At 44.9% G+C, this 14,938-nt stretch overlaps 2 protein-coding genes across 7 annotated transcripts in view; one reads left to right on the top strand and one right to left on the bottom strand.

The window, feature by feature from the left end:
* The window catches only part of PRPF38B (pre-mRNA processing factor 38B), a 27,281-nt gene extending 27,053 nt beyond the window's left edge, over positions 1 to 228 (bottom strand). Inside the window, exon 1 of the mRNA XM_025206483.1 lies at positions 58 to 228. Coding sequence (XP_025062268.1) covers positions 58 to 228 — 171 coding nt within the window. The remainder of the gene's footprint in view (positions 1 to 57) is intronic.
* HENMT1 (HEN methyltransferase 1) overlaps positions 1 to 14,938 on the top strand; it is a 48,359-nt gene that overhangs the window by 11,943 nt on the left and 21,478 nt on the right. For 4 of the 6 annotated variants that reach the window (XM_006025640.3, XM_006025637.3, XM_006025641.3 and 1 more), the window contains exon 2: positions 11,702 to 11,831. The exons of 1 other annotated variant lie outside the window; for it this stretch is intronic. In XM_006025640.3, the coding sequence (XP_006025702.1) occupies positions 11,712 to 11,831 (120 nt within the window). In that variant the 5' untranslated portion in view covers positions 11,702 to 11,711. Of the gene's footprint in view, positions 1 to 10,049; positions 10,069 to 11,701; positions 11,832 to 14,938 lie in introns of those variants that run through there. One more of the 6 variants, XM_006025642.3, reaches the window with a different exon arrangement.

Raw genomic sequence — 14,938 nt, 5'->3', positions numbered from 1 at the left:
GCCTTGTGTGAGGCATAAACTAATTCGTTTTGAGGGTTATGGGTGGTGGCCCCATACATGATTGGCAGTAAACCCCAAAGTTATTATTAATGTCTCAGTTAAGTCAAGTGCCTGAAGCGGCGTGGTTTCACGGCGAAGAGGAGATTGCGAAGGTCCTTTCTGTCTTTGTTTGTCCAAGGCGTGGCCTTCCGTGACTTGTCGCGGGTTTGTCGCTGAAGTCTCGCCCATACCGGGAGGTAGTCTGGGGTGATACAATGTCGGTACCAGTTTAGATGTCCTAAGAGTCGTTGGAATTGCTTTTTGTGCATTGGTAATGGCTCTTCAAGTGTACCGAGCTCCGGAGTTTCATCGTGTGTGACACCGGACCTAGTTGCACCAGCAAATCTGGTACCTAGGAATGTAATATTCATTGTGGGTTGCAAGTTTGATTTTTTTTTTTTAAATTAACTGTCCACCCCTTCGCATGGAGGTGGTCGGTTAGACGGCGGGTGACGTCAGCAACTACTTGTTGATCACGACCCATAATAGCAAGGTCATCAACGTAGCTCCAGATTTTTAGCTTGCTTTCTGTTGGTAAAGCACAGGAGGTGCGAAAGTCTCTGAGTGTCGTTCATGGCACCTGTAGCTAACGGCAACTACTTGTTGATCGCGACCCATAATAGCAAGGTCATCAACGTAGCTCCAGATTTTTAGCTTGCTTTCTGTTGGTAAAGCACAGGAGGTGCGAAAGTCTCTGAGTGTCGTTCATGGCACCTGTAGCTAACGCAGGAGCATTACGGTACCCCTGCGGGCAAACTGTCCACCGGTACATAGTACCCTCGACACACATATTTAGGATCCCGTCGCTGTCAACAATTGGAATGGAGTAAAACATGCCCTTTAAAGCAAGGGTAGTTCCATACCATTTGCCCGTCTGGAACTGCGCCATTTCAAACAGGCATTGCGGTAGCGTAGAAGCATTGGGCTGCATGAGTGGTTGGCATCTTTTATTGGCCTCGCGGTAATCAACTACCAACCGAACTTCATTGGGTTTTCCAGGTTTTGCGATTCCCCACCCGGGTGATAGGTGGGTACTGGCGGCCACTAGTTTTATACATCCCTGCTGTTCGAGTCTCTGTAACAGGGTAACAAGGGCTTCTCGTAGGGGTCCCTTCGTTGGGATTGGCTTGTACCTCCACGTAGACGTGTTGCGAAGTGTAGGCCTGTGCTGATCTATTTCTGAAACGGAGATTGGAAGAGCTTGTAAAACTTGTTCTTTTAGCTCAAGTGCTTTAAGACCGGGGATTCCCAAGATGTTGATGCCCCCTAGGACTGCTTCCAATGCGTGGTGGTGTCCGACCACGGTGAACTTTACTCTCGTTGCGGTGGCGACGGAGTTTAATCCTTGGACTTTGATGGCCTTTTTAGTCTTTATGTGAGGTGTTGTTGGGGTAATGACGTTGATCTGAGCTCCCGTGTCAAGAAGGAAAAGCACTTTGCGTTGTATGGCTGGGTTGGTAGAGTCGTAGGCGGTAAGTTCGGAATAGGGTCGTGGGATCGGGCTTGAGTAGGCTGCCGGGGTGGCCGGTGGCCATTACTCGTTTTTTGGCTTGTCCTGGTAATTGAAGCCCAATGCGGACGCTAGATGGTGCTGGCCGTTGTCCCCTAGGACGCGTAGTTGTTGCTTTGTGAGCTGGGTGTTATTTAGCAGGAACCCGAACCTCGCCCTTTCTTCCGGTGTTCTTTGTAGTAAGGGCCGTGGCTCACGCCGAAGGTCAGGTTGGCGCCGTGGTGGCCCCGAATCCACGACCGGGTATGCCGTGGGATGTGGCTGTCTTTCACCCGGGGCCTTTTCCATTAAGGCCTGTGGCTAAGGAGGTCTCCAGATGGTTGTCCGGCTAGGGGTCCAAGGAGAAGCCTGAGGGGTATGGCTTCTTTTCCCCCATAGACCTCTACGCACGCCTCAATACTGCCCATGGTCATAGGTACATCGCTGGGACGTAATAGGTAACGATGAGGCCACAGTCCGTCGGCTTGTTCCGGCGTTAAATCTAATTGGTCTGCTCGCGGGTTCCAAGTCATGTAGGACACTCCGATGATCGCCAACAGCAGATGTTCCGCGGGCGGGTTGGGCGGTCGTCCATTATGCCACGCATGGGATTTACTGCACACTTGACCTGCAACGAGAGCTGGGAGCGGTATGGGCCAGAGGTTGTTGTTCGTAATTGCTCTTAGGTTAGTGCCGTGCCCCCCCGCTCCATGAGGCTTGACGTGTTAGAAAACTGGCCGCCTCCTGGTCAAGCGTGTCCGACCCATGTTCAACCACTAATCGGCCTAACCATACCGCCAAAGTTTCACCCGGTATTAACTTTGATTCTTTATATAAGTCTTGCATTTCGGGGCGTGTACGGGTGCGATACGTAATAGTAGAGTGAGTTTCCCTCCCCCCCCCGTCAATCACTTGTTTAATTAAAAATATAGGGTGCGCAGCCACTGATGGCGTCGGCTCATTTTTCGGAAGGGCCGGGTATAACTTCCCTCCCCCATAAGGGAGCGGGTTTATGACTTGCGCCACTTCAGTGGGCAGAGTCGAGGGTGGTGCCACCTTGGGAGGTGGGGCTGTAGGCAATGACGCGGCTGGCCATCCTCCTCCATACGGGGGTGGGTTTATGACTGGCGCCACTCCAGGGGGCGGAATTGTGGGTGGCGTTCCTTCGGGGGTTGGGACCGTGGGCGGTGACGTGGTTGGCCAACCCCCTCCGTAAGGGGGTGGATTCATGACTGGTGCTGCCTCAAGGGGCGGGCCCATGGGTGGCGCTACTTTAGGAGGCGGGACCATAGGTGGTATTGTGGCTGGAGGTGGGGCCGTAGGTGGTACTGTGGCTGACCATCCTCCTTGCGGAATGTGTGGAATTTTTTCATTGTCCCGCCCTTTCTTTTCCCCAGCGCCATTTTCGGGTGAGGGCTCGTGCCCTTCTTTTGTTGCCGCTTCCATGGCCGCCTTTCTGGCCATGGCCAGTTGGGCCTCCAAGTCCGCATTCTCCTGCAACACACCCATAAAGGCCCGAAATAGCACATTTATCATTTTTCCTTTGTCCCACTTTGGGCCAGCCCACTTTGTCGCAGTGCGGCCTTCTGTTTCTAATTTTTCGCGAAGCTGGGTGAGCAACTCATGGCCATGCAACTCAAGTGCCAGAGTTGGGCAATTAAACTTATCAGCCGGCGTCGGCTCCCCGCCTTCCCGCACATGGCGTATACAGCGGGCGCATTCTTGGTCGGGGGTTGGATTTGCTGCGGCTGTTGGTTTTTACCCGGGCCAGGGTTATTGTTTTGGTCACCTCCCAGGGCCTGTATAGAACTCATTCACCAGCCATAACGCACCCGAATGCCCCAGGGTTTAAGTCTGTGGCCCATTCCTTGGTGATTCCCCCTTCCTCTCTTAACGAGAAATAGCCGCTGATGCACCCTGTCTCCGTTCCGCCTGCTTGGTGATAAACGATGTGAACCCATAATTCATCCACGTTATCCGCGCGGCGTCCCCCACTACGCCAGGGACAGTTCTTAATTAATTCCAACTCCATCACGTTTCCCAAGCATTCTGTTCGTGATGCCATGTCGTGAATCAGAGCAGCCGCCGGCAGCTGTCTGACTCACCCCGGAGTGTTTAGATTTAGAGCTCGGCAGGCGGGGAATTGATGGATGGAGTGGAATTAACCAGGCACAGACACGTGTAGGTTACAGGAGTTTGTTTACTTACGTCGCCTAGATAGTGATGACAACGCAGGCGAGCCTTTGTTCTGTTACAGCTTCGGTGACAGAGTTGAATACACGCATGCAGTCAGGTTACAACGGGATAATGACGGACGTGGCGCCGGAACGAACGGTCGGGCTTGCAAGACTTTCTACGTCAATATTTTACGCTGACGGGGTGATTGATTGGGGATTGACCAAGTCCCCAACTCCCTGGTGACAAGCACAGGTGTTTCCTGTGAGATCCCCAGAGTTCTCCCACTTGGGCGGAAACCGTTAAACTATTTATAGGCAGAGGTGTTTGACAGAGATGCCCAATCGTGAACCATTATATGGAATCTTTAATTTTTGGCAGGTGGCAGCTCTTTGTCTCCTCAAGTTACAAGGTAGTGGGTTAGGCTTCTCTACCTGTTACGTGTGTGCTACGTGTGAGGAGCTTACGCTTATCTTTGACCAATTATATATAGTTTCCCCTAGCATTTTATTTCAGCTGACCAATTATCTATAGTATACCACCAGCGTTTTGTTTCAAGGAATTTCTTGGCAGGGATGTCTTTTAACCCTTAATAGTCAAATGGAGATGATTTGAATGGTATCTTTTGCTCAGTGGCATGGGCACAAGTTAATTGGGTTGTGACACTGCTGAATCACTAGCTTCATATTTTGTAATTCTCTGCTTCCTGGAACCCTGCCAACCAAGCTTTCATGCAGCACTATCCTATTGTTATACTAGAGTGGAGAGAATAAGTTTGGGTGTCGCAGGGCAACTAAAATAAATCTGATGTCCAAAAACTAACAGCCATAAACTTAAAATCCCTATCAGTACTATAACAAGGTCAGTGCCAATGGCATGACAGCACTGGGAAGTGCTCTCACAGGAAGGGCTGAATCAACTAGAAGTAATATTACTCAGTAACACACAGGGGAGAGGGGGAGACCCTGCACATGGTCTGCACTGGGCATTAAAATTTCTGGCTATGGCTCTCTCATATTGCTGACAGTGATTTTAAAAGACTTCAAAGGCTAATTTATAATTGGCTCATAGCAATTCTTGGGGAACAGGGCAGGCCAGGAAAGGTAATAATAATTTTCACAATAACTTTGTTATTTTCCAGGAACTTGGGGGGGAAAAAGTCATAACAACATTATTATCTTAGTAGGAACAACTGGACCAATTCTTAGCACACCTCCTAGCTATGTCCAAAATGAACCCTTTCCCTCTTAACCCAGCACTCATCTGTGCCTGAGGCTTACTTTAAACTACAGTTTGGATAACAGAAATAGCCTTTTGTCACCACAGATTTGCATTTATCTACAGTTAAACTTGATTTGTTTGATAAGCTAACCAAACCCAGCTTTTTGCTAGACCAGCTTTGTAAACGGGCATAGTTCAGTGCCAACCTTATGTGTACATAGCACAATGTAGTGCCATACAGAGATACCCAGGCTAGCTCTAACTGTGCAGTATGGCAGTGTTAGTATAGTGCTTCAGCTGAGCTAATCTATCCTGCTTCAGGGGTGGAAAATAATGATGATGCAGAGGCACAGTATCTTATACTAAGACTAGTCTTTTCACAGCTGGCTTGGGAATATTTACAGTGTCCTGTAAATGTACCTAAAGAGCCCATCACACAAATTGCTGTTATTAGGAAAGTCTTGGATCTACTTAGCCTGTAGGAAAAAAAGGTCAGGATACACTCAGTTATGGGTCACCCAGAGAAATAGGGATGTTTATATGAAGACTGAAGAGGAGTTATAGAGTGACAAGTAAAGTCAGGTAAAGGTAAAAGACCTGTAGCAAGCTTACCAGAAGGTAAGGGCAGAAACAGAAAACAGAGGGTTGCCCAAGAGGCTTGCCCACTTGTGAAAGACTTGATTGCCATACTTGACATAGACTGCCTCTCTCCCTAGTACAACTATGGACACCTTGTCTCAGCTGATTGGCAAGGAAGCAGAAAGGGATAGAAATACAGCCTTGCTACTTCAGGTGGAGGGAGAGAGAGGTGCACAGATAAATTAAGACCCCCTAGAAGGGCTAACAGCTCTCTGACACACAGCAAGACCAGAGAAGACCCACAAGTGTCAAGCTTGGACTGGTGATTAAAAGGAATGGAATTCTTATTAGATGCATTTTTACATTTTTTTTTTAATGCATGATTTTTCATTTGTGGTCCCTTTTCCTCTCCTGGAAAAATGCCTTTCCCCAATAAAAACATTATGAAAAATGGGGCTGTAATAGAAGCCCAGGTTCTTGAGTCACAAACAAATTACTCTGATATGATACTTGGACAGAGGGAGAGAAAGGGCTAAGCAGTTTGTTTGGGCTCAGGAGGCTTGCCTCTCTTTTGATTTCAGTAGTAGTTAGGAATAGAGTATTGTGTTCATCTGCACCAATTATGCCCCTAAGAGTTTCTTTTTGATCCATTCCATGAGACTTCTAAGAATGATTATCTTGTCTTTGTATCAAAAAACTAAACCTAACCAGGCCTCTTAACCACGGACAGCAAACACAGCCTGGTAACAAAAGGGCCAAGCGAGCCTTAACTCCGTTACCCACAAGACACTATGTGAGTCATAACAGTCACTTCCTGTTGTATGTTTTAGAAACATTTACAGTACCATTCTTATAATCAGAAATCAGGATCCTCATTGCTATCCTCCCCCCTTCCTGGCCAGCAGTTTTCAATAGGAAACTTGTGGTTCCTAAAGCTACAAAGCAGTCCTGAGCTGAGCTGTCCTCCACTTATAAAGATCTTTCCCTGAAAAATTCTCAGGAGTTTTACCTTCCCTTTCCCACTACACTAGAATATTTTTGTCACTTTTATCAATTGCCTGACCTGAGGTGTCTTGGAAAAGTACAACCTCTCCATCTTCTGGAAGACTCACCCAAATTAGGGAATGAAAGAAACACACAAGATAATTTGTTTTGGGGCTTCTCCAGTGCAAATAACCTGTTTCTTATGAGAACAGGAATTGGAGAGAACACATACTCAAGAGATTGCCAAAGAACCAGAAGTGGAAGGAGAAAATGTCAGAGGAGAAGCAGTAGGACAGAAAGGGGAAAAAAGAAGCTGCACAGTAGAGAAGTAGAGGATAGAGAAGTATACAGAGCATAATGAAACCCCTTAAGCAACAAACAAATATTGCAAACTATTTTGAAGCAAAATGTCCAACTCCCCCCACCAATACCTCATAGACAATCTGATGTTCAAAAAGTCAAGTACATTCTCCCATATAAGATGTACTACATTCCTACAGAAACATGGAATATAGTGGTTATAGCTAACTGCATTTTATTAATATAGTTCAGTAAGCACTTTACTATGTAATATATATATTTTTGTGTAAATCTCAAAACTAATTTGAGTTTTGATTACCCTCCAAGTATGTCATTCTTTTTCCTTGTGTTCACTGACCGGTTTGTTATTTTGCTTAATAAAAGTATGTCAGCTGAGATTCAAAGCAAATTTATTTGAAAGCCAACAGCAGTTAAACCCATAACGGAGAAATCGTAATTTAAAATAATATATCGTTTCAATATTTAAGTTAGACTCACAATCCTCTACACAAAAGCAGCTTACCTCACTACTATGGTTGATTGATAAAGTAATCCATTAAGCCTTCCCTTAGCTATGCAGCTCCTGGAGGGCCTCTTGTGTTCCAAATCAGCTGATAATCTATCGATTCCTCTTTTTGCACCTTGATGGTAAGCTTTCATCCTTTGCTTCACAAATATTACACAATACATGGTATGCAGGAATAACGATAGGATTACTTTCTTCTCTAAGATCTAACGTACTTTGGGAGGTATTGTCAGTGTCCTTTCAGACTACCAAAAAAACATTCAGGAATCATTCTGCCCTGGTCTATGGTTAAATCTTTCCTTGCTGTTGTCAGGCTATTCAGTGTATGTCTTAATGAATCATGGAAAGGTAAATCAGATCTTCTAGAATCACTATGAGCATTTCATCCTTACCAATCTGAATTTGCTGGTTTGGTAATAATATTGTTTCTTCCATCTTATGGAAAAGTCATCTGTTCCTAAAGATAAGAACATAATACACCTTCCCTAGCAAGCTAATGTTACTGCAGCAAAGTGTCTCTGGTGATCCTCCTGTATTTAGATAAGAATGGAAAAATCTCCCTATATGTACTGATAGACAAGGGTTGGGGGGAATTTTGGTAGTGGCAAGATATGTATCCAATCTCTTGTCCAACCACAGTTCACAAAACCCATTATTTCATATTTCTCTGGTATTTTCTGTGTATATTTCAAAACAGGACATGCTTAATAACTTTATAGACTAGGATAATCAACTGTTCCAATTGTGAATTTCTTAACCCCAAATTGACTGGCCACTGACTGAGAGTAGGCCTACCTAGGTAGCAAGCTTCCCATATGCAATTGCCATCTACCTCCCTGCTGTGAATTCTGCTTTTATTTTTAGTCATAAAGTAGGGCAGTAACCTTAGAGACTAACTGGTTCAGAGAGGCATATACTTTCATAGGCTGCAGCCTACTTTGTGAGATGCTGTGAATGAATTTGAAAGGGTTTTATATATAAAGGGAAAGGACTAGGAGAAGAGGACACTGCTAAGAGAGGTAAAAGGTGGGTTGATTAGATCATTTGAGATGAAGAAGGTAGTTATAGCTTGAGGAACACTAGAGTTAACAACTAGTCCAAGCAATGGGATAGAATCTATAATCTCTTTTGAGAACACAGTTAACACGTTGCAGTCTGTGGATGATTTCTTGTTCTGTAATTTCACATTCAAGTGGGTTTTTAAAGGTTTTTTTTGAGGACAGCTACTCTCAAGTCAATGATGGAATGTCCAGGGAGGCTGAAGTATTCTGCCACAGGCTTTTGTGTGCTTCTGGAATGGATGTTGGATCAGTGTCCATTCATTCTTTTACATAGGGGTTGCCATGTCTGACCAATGCAGATAGCAGAGAAGTGCTGTAAGCAGGTAATGGTATATATGGCATTGGTAGAGGAGTAGGTAAATGAACCTAGATGTTATAATTTGTGTTGTTTGCTCCGCTGATGATGTGATCTGTTTGTGTCGATGACGGTGTACAACCAGCATGGGGGTCTGTAGCAAGGCCTGGTGGGTTAAGTGAGAATTGGAGTTAGGTGGCCTGTTGGAGGAGACCTATCATTTGAGGTTAGGGGCTGCCTGTAAACCAAGATAGCTTTATTCTCCAAGACTACCTTGAGATTGGCCTCTCCTGTAAAATGATGACTGAGGTCATTAATGTGGCGTGCAGGGCAGGGGTGGCCAAGATACTATCTGTGGGCTGGATCCAGCCCACAGAGCCATATCATCCAGTCCACAGGGCTTTCCACAGGTCCAGAAATTTGGTGGTGAGGTAGTGGCGGCAGCCTTAATTGCTGCCGTTCTTGGAGCTGTGGAAATTAATGATACTGCTGTTTGTCCTGCTGTCAAATTTCCAGACCAGTGGGGAATTCTGAGGGCCAGGTGATACAGTTCTGCATGTTGGATTGGGTTCATGGACTGACTTTGTACCACTCATCTGGCCCACAGAGCCTGAAGATTTGGGTTCCACTGGTGTAAGGTATTTTGGTTGGGGGCTGCTATGTGACAACTGGACAAATTCTGTTGTCTGTGTCACAGGGTTGGTATTGTTACCGGTCAGAGCAGGGCTGAGTCTAGCTCTCTTGCTTTGAGTGGCTACGGTCTTGGGATTGCATTGTTTGTGTAGGAAACACTGTTCTCTATACCCGAGGTATGCATCCTGGTCAGTGTGATCAGAGCAGCTATGGGTGGGTGTAACATAGATCTTGGCTACAGTTCAGTGGATCAGTTGTGTGCTTCGGATGAAAGCTGATGGTGTTGAGGTAGCTGTAGTGGTCAGTAGGTTTCCAAGACAATGTAGTGATATCCAATATATTGTACCAGTGTGACCATTGCAGTTTCACAGTGGTGTCCAAAACATTAATTTGTTGGGTGGACTGTTCAAAAGTAATTTTGATGGAGAGGTGGAAGTGGTTAAATGCCTCTCTGAACCAGAGAAGTGCCAGCCTGCCTTACCTTCTGCCTGACTTCAGGCCAACATGGCTGACCACCTCTCTGATTGTAGTGTCTCGATAGCAGGGCCTGGAGCAAGCTGCATTTCCTGATGGTTATCCCAGATCTGCCATGCAATCCAGTTCCTCCAGTCTGTTTTGTGACCACAATCCTGCTCCAGTTGGTTCTTGAATTCTTGCAACAGCCTGTGATCTTTCTTGTTCTAGTGTTTGCTTCACCCACTTATCACTTCCATCAATTTCTGTTGCCCTTCAGCACATTGCCACCTGCTGCTGTAGTAGCAGTCATGTAAGTTCAGCAAATAAAGGAGGCTTAGGTTTGTAAAAGGGGCAAAAAACCTCTATTGAACTGTATGGGGTCCATTTTGACAGCAGCAGGAAAAATTCACAGTCTGTTTGGACATGTGCCTGATCCAGCTGTAACTAAATACAATGTGCATTTTGAAGTTGACTAGAAACACAAAGAGATACTGCTGTTAAAGGCACATTGACCTTCTCATATTTCATTGCTAACTGACTCCAAATGGCACTACACTCTCAGCCAAGTGGCAGCCTGCTTTGAGGAAAAGCATCTTGCCATCAAAGTAGAGAAGAGAGCACGGAGGAAGAAAAAGAAGAGAAATCCCAGCCTATGGTCTGCCTTCCCCCTGGGGAAAGCCCTGCAACTTTGATGGAAAGATCTGTAACTCAAGGGTTGGACTTTTACGTCACCTCAAGACTCATCAATGAGCTATGGAGCAATCATAGAGAAGCAGCACTGGAAGGGATCTCCACAGGTCATCTAGTCCAACCCACTGCCTGAGGGACCATGACATCATTGGCCTATAATACCTCTAGGTATCATACAGTCCCTACTGCTGTCCTGATTGCCCAATTATATTAAGACTGAATCCATGCACAGAGTTTTCCTGCCATTATAAAGGGAAGCAGCCACAGCTGTGACCCATTTTGAATTTAGTGTAAAGGAACCTGTCTGCTCTGCACTGTGTGGACATATGAGAATGGAGCCAGCAGTCACCGCAGAGATGCTGTCCCCGTGGCTGCAGGACCCGGAAGCCTAGCATTGCCTCCTGCAGCGGCCGCTGTGACATGCAGGGGTGGTGGGTGGGATGGAGGGAGCCTGGAGAGGGTCATGGGATAGTCTGTGGTGGCAGTAGCCACCAGGCAGGGCTGTCTGGGAGACCCTGCTCTGCCTCGATTGGGCTTTCTAGGCTTGGGGCTGGCTTAGCTCTTGTTTCCCCCTTCCTGGCACAGGCGGTGAAGGCCCTGCCTGGATTGCATGATTCCTGGAGTGGGTCTTCAATGTGTCTGTGCACAGGTGCCATGCTGGGAGGCGCAGAGTGGGTTGGGAGAGGACCCTGTCCTGTTCATAGCTTCATAGATGTTAGGGTTGGAAGGGACCTCAGTAGGTCATCGAGTCTGACTCCCTGCCCTGGGCAGGAAAGAGCAAGTGCTGGGGTCAGATGACCCCAGCTAGTTGCTTGTCCAGTCTCCTTTTGAAGACCCCCAGGGTAGGGGAGAGCACCACCTCCCTTGGAAGTCATTCCAGATTCTGGCAACCCTTACTGTGAAGAAGTTTTTTTCTAATGTCCAACCTAAATCTGTTCTCTGTCACTCTGTGGCCATTGTTCCTAGTTACTCCAGGGGGTGCCCTAATAAACAGAGCATCTCCTATTCCCTGCTGCCCTCCCCTGATGAATTTATAGGCAGCCACAAGATCACCTCTCAGCCTTCTTTTGAGAAGGATGAAGAGATTCAGGTCCTTCAGTCCTAAGTGGAAAGAAAAACAGGGCCTGCATTTGAGAACATTACATGCAAGTGGGATCAGATCTATATATGGTTGATTTTGAATTCAGGGGGAGTGAGGGGCTGAATTAATTGTTGTCAGATCTGTTTCAGGAAACGTAATTTTTAACTTTCAGCGTAGGCAGGATGGTGGATGCAAACCTGGCCAAGGGTGAATGTACAGGAACCATTAAGTTCACGCCTCCACTGTACAAGCAACGGTACCAGTTCATTAAAGATTTAGTGAACAAATACAAACCCAAGAAGGTTGGTATATCATTCTTTTCACAGCCCGTTTTTAAAAATACAGTAAACGCTTGATAGAAAACGTCTTGGAGTGATAGAAATGCCTAATTGCCAAGCAGTAATGCTCTCGGGATTAAATTATGTTGGCAAACTCTTCTGGTGATCAAATGAGATTTTTCTCAAACATATAAAACTTATGTCAGTTTAGGAAAATGCATTTAGAATTTAAAGGTATTCTTTTGGGTCTTACAAAATGTAAAAATAAACCTTCACCTTTTCTTAGAGAGTGGCTGGCTTTCTGAACGTTTTAAAATTGAATTATTATGCTGGGGCTTGTTCCTACTTATCTTGCTTCAGGCTCTTAGTGTGTTTGATTTACAGTCCTAACTGTAAAGAGGGGTAGTTAGGCCTGCTAGGTTAAAGTTAGGCACAAGACAGGGCAGAACGGCTCCTTATAGATTAACAGACAAATTGTAAAATACATGCTAACTTATCACTTTCATCTACACAGCATGCTTGAACAAAAGAAATGGCATTAAGAATGTGAGACAGCATTGATACAGTTTTTTTTAGCGCTTGTTTTAGGCAGAGGCATTCATGATAGGATTGAGGATTAGATTTGCTAAATGCTTTACCAGAAAGGAATAGGTTTACAGTTGTTTCAGTGTAATAGAAAATACAAAGCCCTGTCTTGTTCCTGGAAATTTGAGATGCTAAGCTATGCAATTAATGTTTAAAGATATATTGAACATAAAAACTAATAAGGTAATTATTTTGCTTCTGGTGGTGGTCTTTATGGGGAAAAAAATAGGGAGTTCAGGATAAATTTTGCAGTTCCCTGTTTCACAGAGTGTCTTGGAATGTGAGAGCTCTTATTGGCTGTACCATAAATGGATTTTTTTATGTAATCACATTATTGATGGGTAATTTACTGTTTTATAAAGCAGTAGTCTATGAAATCATGCCATTTTAATCTGATTTTGAACAGGATGCATTCAGCAATTCTGTTGCATCTGGACTTATAAAGGCTTAAAGCTCTTTGGCATTGCAAATTTTATTCTTTTAATTTCTTTTAAATTAATTTATGGAAAGACTGAAGTTCTCTATTTTTTAACAGGCTGTTTAGGCTTTCCCACATCTGCTGAGCAATGTGTTTAAGTCAAAACCTGCAAGAAAGCACAGACCAAAGAGTGGTATTTATTTGGCATGGTCGTGAAATCCTCATGGGGGAATAGCGCTTGTATTAAGTTATGGTTTTTGATGTGGATATTCCCTTGCCCTTTAGAAATAGGACTAAGCTTATTTTACATAGATCCCTCTCTATCTGGGTGATGGGAAACAGGTTCTTAACTTTATGCACTGTAAGAAGTTCCATCAAAATCTATTGGGCTATCCTTACTGCATAGAGTTAAATGTGTAGGTAAGTCTTTGCAGGATCAGCATCTTCTGCTGTTAATGTGTTGTAGACCTTGGCAGACAAGGTTCCTTGGGTGAATTTGATATCTTTTATTAGACCAACCCAAATGGTTGGAGAATAGTTATTAAGCAAGCTTTCGGGTTCAAAAACCCTTCGTCAGGCTAAGGAAGCTGCAGCAGTTGGTGTGTGCTCTTCCTGGATGGAATGAAAAGTAAAGAAGCCAGGGGCTGGGCTGGGCTGGGGAGTCAGTTGCCAGGCAGATTGTAATGTATCAAAAATCCAATGTCTATGTTTAGTCCCTGATCTCTAGTGTCCAGGAGGTTGATGAAATGGAGCTCATAGGCTCGTCTCTGGGAAGTGTTGTGCAAGTTTCCCTTGAGGATCAGGACTGAGAGATTGGAGAGAGAGTGGCCCTCCTGTGAGAAATGTGCCCCCACCGGTAATTGGGTGTTTCTGTCTTTACTGGTGTTTATTGTGCTTGATTATTTTGTCCTTATTAATCTTGTTTTCCCCCCATCTTTGCACAGATCAGAGAGCTTAATTGCAGATATCGGCCTGTCTGAATTCAGTTCATATGTCAATTGTTTTTTAAGTCCATACTTACTGTTATACTGTGGTGGCTTTTCAATGTAGCTCTTCTTTTGAAAGTTTACAGAGTATTGCTACATTTATTCTGTGTGTGGGCCCTTTCTGTTTCTTTATTGCTTTGTTGCTTATAATCTTTTAATAAAATTGTAAACTACATATAAAATAAAATGTCAAAAAACACAAGGAAGAAAATTCCTGTACAAGATTTTTTTAAGTCATGCATAATCCAATATAAGCCTTTTTCATTCCATCATTTCATACCACTTCATGTAACATGACATCCATTGTGACATCCACTTCATAGGTCACACTCAGAAATGGAGGGGCTTCAAGCAAGTCATCCTTTTAGATACCACATTAAAGTGCTATCAAGAACCAGGGCATGCCCCAAAACACTGCCAGAACTTGTAGGCAGACTTGCAGAGCACTGAGGATTCTGCTCCCTACTGGATGAATCCAGAGGACACTGAAGTCAATGGAATAACTTCAACTGACTTCAATTGATTTAGATAGAATAGATAGGGTGCCATAATCTGTGGGTGCATCTACATGTGCATTATTGTACTTTAGTTAATGTGCATTAAATATACAACCTTCATTTTGAGGTACTAGAAAAATGTGTATTAGCCTGTTTTAATGCTCATTAACTTAAAAAGCACAGTTCTGAAGTGATGCTTTATAGGGGTGTGTGAAACGGGCCGTATTTTATTTGGATTCGGATTCGGCCCAAATCAGGGACAGTGATTCAATTCAGCCATGGACACAGCTTTAAATGTTTTTTCTACATACCTCAAGGTACCAGGCATAGCTCGTGAATGCTGCAATGGTGGGGCAGATGGAGCACCCCACAGGAGTGCAGGGGAGCCCCCCACATGCTTGGCTGCAAACCCAGAAGTGGATCGGAAGTACTTCATGTTTTGGGGCATTCCCTGGTTCTTGATAGCACTTTAACGTGGTATCTAAAAGGATGACTTGCTCGAAGCCTCTCCATTTCTGAGTGTGACCTATCCACTTCCAGGTCCACTGCAGAATGCACAGGGGGCCCTTCTGCACCCCCCCAGCTCAGCAATCAGCTATGGAGGGACCCCGGCTGCCCCCCCCCCCAAACCCGGGGGGACCAGTT

The sequence above is a fragment of the Alligator sinensis genome, unplaced genomic scaffold (genome assembly GCF_000455745.1).
Source record: "Alligator sinensis unplaced genomic scaffold, ASM45574v1 scaffold535_1, whole genome shotgun sequence".
NCBI classification, from domain to species: domain Eukaryota; kingdom Metazoa; phylum Chordata; order Crocodylia; family Alligatoridae; genus Alligator; species Alligator sinensis.
Note: the sequence above shows the minus strand (reverse complement) of the source record. Positions and strands in the feature narration are given on the sequence as shown.